Below are 6,960 nucleotides of genomic sequence, written 5' to 3'. Positions count from 1 at the left end.
ATTTGTTTCCTTTTTTGCTTTTATAAAAAAAGTATTGCTTGGCCCCTGTGCTGTCATAGCTTCTTGGGACTTTATTTTTTTAATCTGTCCACTGTTAATCACTAACTATGAGCCCTATTCTGTACTTAGCACACAATAAGGTAACTTGACTATTATTTTGTACAAATGGAAATATATTTATAAAATACTATTCATATTTCAAGCAGAAAAGATCAACTCAAATATTTTCTTGTATCTTAAGTTTATTTTACAGCCCAGTATTCAGTAATATACAAACTATTTTAGTGTATCTCCAACATTGGAAAAGCCCTGTTATTCAAAGTGGATGCTATTTTATTACTTGGCAATACTATCTATCTTCACCATGAAGCAACATAAAATGCCCTTTGTATAATTTATCTTTAAAACGTAGGAAGGTCTTGAGTTTATTCAATTAGACTATTATTAGCAGTAGTGGAGTTCATTAGTTAGAATTCTAAATTTGTTTCTGCATACATTGCCACCCAGGAACTTATTAAAACCAACCACCTTAAAATGGAGTTGCTATTTAGTTTTCAACCAAAAGTGCCCAAGTACAGGTAGCAAGCATATGCTTTTACTTTCCACCAATCAAATATGAATTGGATATGTTAGGGGGTGGGGGCCAGGGAAGGGGGATGTGGAGAGCCAATACAAATATACTAATAGTACTCTTAATTTCCAGTTTAAGCAATTTCTCACATTTATTTGTTGCAATGTTTCTGTGACAAACCTTTCTTAGTGCCGGCTCTTCAGTATACACCTTTAGCCAGCTGGGAAAATCCCAAGGTAATAAGATTAGTGTATTGCAAAACCCAAACTAAACCAAGTTTGCAAAGTTATTCTGTCAGTCTCAGTTTGTCTCAGTCTTCAGTATGTGACCCTCACTTAACTTAAAGTGTTGCTGATGCAGACAAGAATTCATTCATACTGCACAAGAGCTTTTAAGGATAAGATGCATAAGAACCTTCTCTATATGCCTCTTTTTTATGTACTTCCAAGCAGGCTGCTATATCCTATTTCTTAAAAATTTTGCCTTTGCTTGACCAAACCCCAAGTTCAGTATCTATTTTTAAAAAGAACAATTTTAAAGGAAACATACATTTCCCTGAATGTAGCTGGGACTATGAATTTTAGCAATGACTATAGCTATTATGTCACAGAGTTTAGGTAATTTGGGAGATATCGATTTCCTTGACTAAGACTTTGAAACTTGCTCCAGCTTCTTTAGCCACACAGGATTTCTACCTGGGCTGTAGATGAGGGTAAAATATCCCATGGAGAACTCCTTCAATAACTACATTTGGAAAATCATCTGAAAAACAAAAGAAAAAAACTTATTTCTTATATGCATCAATACAACATTTTTTGGAAAAAACTAAACAAGGTAAGACTCACTATAATTTAAGCAATGGCATCCGTCTCCTGTTTATCCATGTTCAGGATGAGCTATTAGTAATGCTGTTTCAGCACTAAAGCCATTTCAGTTCAGCACTAGGCACTACATGAATGCGCCACCAGATTTGTAGCTTATTGATTTAAGGGATGTTCTAATACTTAATGCTGCTGGGCTCCAGCTCTTTATCTGAATCTTTTCTCACAAGGAAGATGGATTACACTGGCAATTCAATTTCTAACAAAATCTCAATATACTTGAAAGAATTCCAAGATTTCTACTGGGAATACTTCACTGCAGGTTTTCCACTGTGGTTTACAGCAGCATTTAGTCCAAGTCATTTTGAGGATGCTGGTGCTATCAAATAGGCTTCTTTAGAGCAATAAGATGCTATCCTGTCTTCCTAACTTAAAAGGGCAAATTTCCTAAAAAAGTCAACCTGTCATACTTGAAAAATCAGCCACATTTCCAGAGCATATGCAAAGGAAACTCACTGCTAGAGTCTTTTCCTACATGCTGCTTCTCAGAGCAGGTAGAATATGAATGGATTATGTGAACTAAGCTATCAGCACTCAACTTTCCATTTTAAATCCATTCATCCATATGCTACCCCATAGGAGATTGTGATGTACTTAAAACAGGTATTATAACCCGCATTTCACATATAAGGAAACTGGGGCTTAGGAAGGTGACAGGATCTGCCTATGGTCACAAAGGTCAGGTGTGAGACCAGGTCCTTCTGACGTCTTCTTCTTGTGCTCTGTCACTCTCAGAAAAGACACGCCATTCACAATAAAGAAAGTAGGTCTCATGTGACCTGAAGAAGCATGATAATATTTGGAAATCATTCCTGATGGGAAGATTAAAATTATTTTTTGCTTTCCACCTACATAGGATAACTGGATCAAATCACAACTCTGAACTGGAGATTTTTCAATCATCTAGTCAACCTATTCAGTATGCATAAAGGTATAAAGAAAAAAATTCTAACTTTCAGGGGTTTGATTTCCAGTTGAAAAAAAGTAAACTCGAAGTAGCGTTGGTGACATGTGGTAGTCAGTGAGTTCTGATTCAGGCCAGAATTCTTTCACACAGGAAGCACAGCACAACAAAATCAGACTGAAGCTTGTAGTTCTGCGCCTCTCTGTCTGCACCATGGGGTACAGGGATAAGTGTGTGTGTGTGTGTGAGTGTGCATGTGTGCATGTGAGTGTGTGTGTGAGTGTGTGTGTGTGCTTGTGAGTGTGTGTGAGTGTGTATATAAGAGTGTGTGTGTGTGAGTGTGTGTGAGTATGCGTGTGAGTGTGCGTGTATGCATGTAAGTGTGTGTGTGAGTGTGTGTGTGTGTGCTTGTGCGCGAGAGACAGAGAGAGAGATGCATTTAAATCAGTAACAATCAGCTAATGGTTTATTCAATTACAATGTTTACAGAATATCTGTTTACAGACATACTCAAGTGATCAAGGTTTTATACTGTTCAATAATTTTTTATATGGACCCAATCTTCAAAATTCTTTAATCCTTTAACAACTAGTGAAAAATTGTTTTTAAGAGTGCTTTAATATTTAAGTGCTAAAATCTACAAATGAGTTCTAAAAACCACTTTTTATAGAGAAGTATTCCAGCATCACGATTGCAATTTGCAAAAGAAGAGATTCTATTCTAATAGATTAATTCTAAAAGAATAATAATATTCTAAGAGATGCCTGACCTAAATTGGAGCTTCAAAAGTTTGAAAATACCTAGAAAAAAAGATATGACTTGAATGCCTTTTAATCCAGAGACAATACTCTCCTGATAACACAATAATGTGTACCTGTTGGAATGTAGGTGGCACAGTATATTTGGATTTATTAGATAGTGGATTTGGAGTTAAATGGATCTGAGTTCAAAACCTGCCTCAGGCATGTACTAGTTGTGTAACTCTGGGCAAGTCACTTAACCTGTCAGCCTCAGTTTCCTCAACATTAAAATAAGGATAATATCTCCCAGGGCTGTTGTGAAATAAAATGAGAGAAGATCTGTAAAGTGCTTTGCAAATTTGAAAGTACCATGTAAATTCTAGCTATTGCTACTGTTTCTGTGTATTCCATTAATATTTAAGGGTTATTATGGTCAAGAGCTATTTCTTCATTCATTTCCTCTGGCAAGATTGTGAAAACAATTTTTATTAAGGTACAGCTAAACATTAAACTATGACACAGAAAAGTTTTACTTTGAGTGCTGAAGATTTGAGCAGCCCTTTTTCCCAGCTTACACTTTCGTAAGATTAATGATGCTGGACATGTTGGAATATCCATCGGTAACAATATATTTTTAAGACCAAGAATTCCAATGATAGTATTGGTGAATAAAACAATGAATAAATCTGTGATAGCTCAATTTTCTGTTTTTGAGGCCCTCTGTCATCTAGTCCAACATTACAGATTTCATCTCATTTTCCATCATTCTTCAACATGAACAAGGCAAGCTCTTGCTAACAGATTTATTAATGCTCCCCATTCATTCCTGTCTTTTTGTCTTTGTTCCACTTGCTCCCTCTTTTGGGAATGTCTTTATGAGGCCTTTCTGCTAATCTGAGTGCTACACTTTTTTCAAAGTCCAATACAAGTCTAATCTCACTCAAGAAACTAGATTACACCAGCATGCAGATATCTTTTTCTTCTCCACAGTGTTATAGGGTTTTTAGTCTGAACGGTGCTAACATTTGGACCTAAACATAGCTGGAAGAAGTGTAGATACAGATGCTGTTAAAGGTAAGGTAGCAACAATTCTTTTTAGCTGGCCACCTGCCAGATCCAATAATGTGTGTGCATGTGCGTGTAAATATACACACATGCATATACATATATACATACATATATGTATACAGACATATCTACATATACAAACATATATACACATAAAATATATGTGTATACACACATACGCACATATATATAATACGCCTTAAAATGTGCAAAAATGCTATGCATGTTACATCACTCGATCCTTATAACAACTCAGAAGTAGGTGCCATTATTATCCCATTTTACAGATGAAGAAACGGAGGCTAAGAGAGGTTAAGTGACTTGCTCAGGGTCACACAGGTAGTATGTGTTCAAGGCTGCACCCAAATTCAGGTCTTTCTACCTTCACGTGCAGTGCTCAACACACTGTGTCACCTAACTATACAAATGACATTTTTGTAACCTTCCAAACACTGGATGAGTACTCAGGAGACTTGGATTCTAGTTCTAGTTCTGTCACTTAACTGGCAGGTGTAACTGAGGCCAAGCCAAGTAATCTCTCAGCACATCTAATTCCTCTGTAAAGTGGGAATAATTATATGTGTATTATTTACAGGGTTGTTGGAAAGATCAAACAAGACAATGAATATGAAAGAGCTTAGTAAACTGTAATGTGCTATATTATTATCAAAGCATTTAAGGGGGCAGTGTGAGAATTTAAAGAATTCCTGACAGGGAGGAATGAATGAGGGCAATTATTTCTTCTGATAAATCCTCTTGAAATTGGTGGTGGTTTGTGATTAATCTAATGAATTTTATTTAAAAAGGAATTTTTTTAAAAAAAAACAAACCATAAAGGCTACCAACAACAGAAAAATATTATCTAAATGGAAATAAGGGTACATTTGCAATATAGAGATTAAGCTTTAGAAGCAATGTATTTAAAAATAACTATACTTTTCTATTTCAAACTTGAAAATGAAATTAATGATAGTCAACCACAGTTAAAACAATAATAAGTATTTTCAGTTAACTGTTGTACTTAACAATATTGTTGTTAGAGAAAAAAATGACTATTTCTCATGAAAGACCTGCCCCAATTCATATTCTTAATGTCTGTTACACAAAAAGCCCTACTTTATTGGCAGATTATTAGGCTCTGGACCAATGTCACTCTGTAAGTCCTGTATTAAAAACATGGTTTATGTGGTGCATGGTCAGATCAGTAAAGAGCTGTTAACACATGACAGGTTTGATTACCGTTGGCTGTGGGCAAGACATATGGATCCCTCAGGAACAGCAGCACTGGCTGGTGGGACAGTTTGCTGGAAAGGTCAAGAACAGGAATGTCAGCATCAAGGGAGAGTAAACAGAAAATACTACAAACTAGCTTTGAGGTGATCAAACTGCTATGCAATGATGTTGAGAAGGGCAGACGTATATACACACACACACATACATATTATATGTAACACAGGCAGACATATCTGCAACTATGTAACGAGTTTAATTTTAGAAAGGTCAAACTAACATTGCCATGCCTGTGTAGTTTGAAACAAACATACAATCTTTATTATAAACAAGTATTAAAAAGTTTAAAGGCAAAACAAAAGACCAAAAAACTGTCTCTGTTGCAGCATAATTAATTGGCAAACCAGTATTTTTATCAGCTTCATGTAAGGATGTAGGAATCTATACGCTTTCATATATAACCAATTATTCCACTGTCTTTATTACAGGGACCAATAGTATGCTAAAACCACCAAATAACAGGATACTGAAGTAAGTCATTAACATTTAAAATACTGAAGTAAATAATAGTCCTTTTAAGAATTTACACAATACTTGATTAGCTCTCACCTAGACTCTTCAGATTCTGTTTCCTCAAAAGAGCTATAAAAACAAAAGCATGGAGAGACCAGATCATTGTCCACAAATTATAGAATAGCAGCATGCATCTGTAAAGCAATGAAGTAAGGGATCCCTTAAACAGAATGAAGAACTTAGCAAACACGTATGTGCTGGACCTGAAACAATGGAGCTTTCCTGAGTTTCACTTCTGCCTAACAGAATTACTTGGAAATACTCCAGTTTTACTATAAATTATGGTTTTGGGTCAGGAACAAATGGTTTCCAAACATTCTCTCTGTAAAGTTTTAGAGATACAATGATATGTCTATCAACTTTTAATGAAAATATATTAACACAAAGATTTCAACTTCCCAAACAACTTCCCAACAAATACATTAGTGATACACATTAAAACATATGCAACTCTTGAAGAAAACTCTCCAGGTACTGGTTTTGAGGCATATGGACAAAGGCATAAAGTTGTGAAAGCCTCTGAGTAAATATGGGATTTGTTTAGTGTTCCCTCTGTTGACTATTAGAGAGGTTCAGGGAGATCACTCTGATTTAACAAAATTCCTGTTACAATGAGTTATCCATTGGGTATGGGTTAATCAGAAGAAATCTGTCTTCCCTGCTTGGATTTACAGAGACTCTGACAACCGGTTTTCTTTATAAATGATGGTTTAGGCCTGACGGTAACTGACAGGTATAGCTGGGTCATTCTAGGGAGTACAGCTATATGGGCAGGTAGGTCATTTGTTGAAAAGTGGTTATATCAAGATAGTCAATGAGAGTCATAGGGCCACAGACTTAAGAGTCTGAAGGAATCTTATAAGTTATCTAGTCAAACTCCCTCATTTTAGAGATGAGGAAACTGAGGATCAGAGAAGTTAAGTGATTTGCCTGAGGTCACAAAGCTATGAAGTATCTGGGTTGTTTCAAATACTATCTTATTTGAACTACTCA

At 35.7% G+C, this 6,960-nt stretch overlaps 1 protein-coding gene across 4 annotated transcripts in view; it reads right to left on the bottom strand.

Moving 5' to 3' along the window:
* Positions 1–224: 224 nt before the first annotated feature.
* The window catches only part of SNX24 (sorting nexin 24), a 230,331-nt gene continuing 223,595 nt past the window's right edge, over positions 225–6,960 (bottom strand). For 2 of the 4 annotated variants that reach the window (XM_072597167.1, XM_072597170.1), the window contains 3 exons: positions 6,004–6,036; positions 5,404–5,468; positions 225–1,333 (listed from right to left, as the gene is read on the bottom strand). In XM_072597167.1, coding sequence (XP_072453268.1) covers positions 1,263–1,333; positions 5,404–5,468; positions 6,004–6,036 — 169 coding nt within the window. In that variant the 3' untranslated portion in view covers positions 225–1,262. Of the gene's footprint in view, positions 1,334–5,403; positions 5,469–6,003; positions 6,102–6,960 lie in introns of all 4 variants that reach the window. The other 2 variants (XM_072597169.1, XM_072597168.1) reach the window with 2 other exon arrangements.

Source organism: Notamacropus eugenii, chromosome 3, assembly GCF_028372415.1.
Source record: "Notamacropus eugenii isolate mMacEug1 chromosome 3, mMacEug1.pri_v2, whole genome shotgun sequence".
NCBI classification, from domain to species: Eukaryota; Metazoa; Chordata; class Mammalia; order Diprotodontia; family Macropodidae; genus Notamacropus; species Notamacropus eugenii.
The sequence above is the reverse complement of the archived record's forward strand: the minus strand, read 5'-3'. Positions and strand labels throughout refer to the sequence as shown.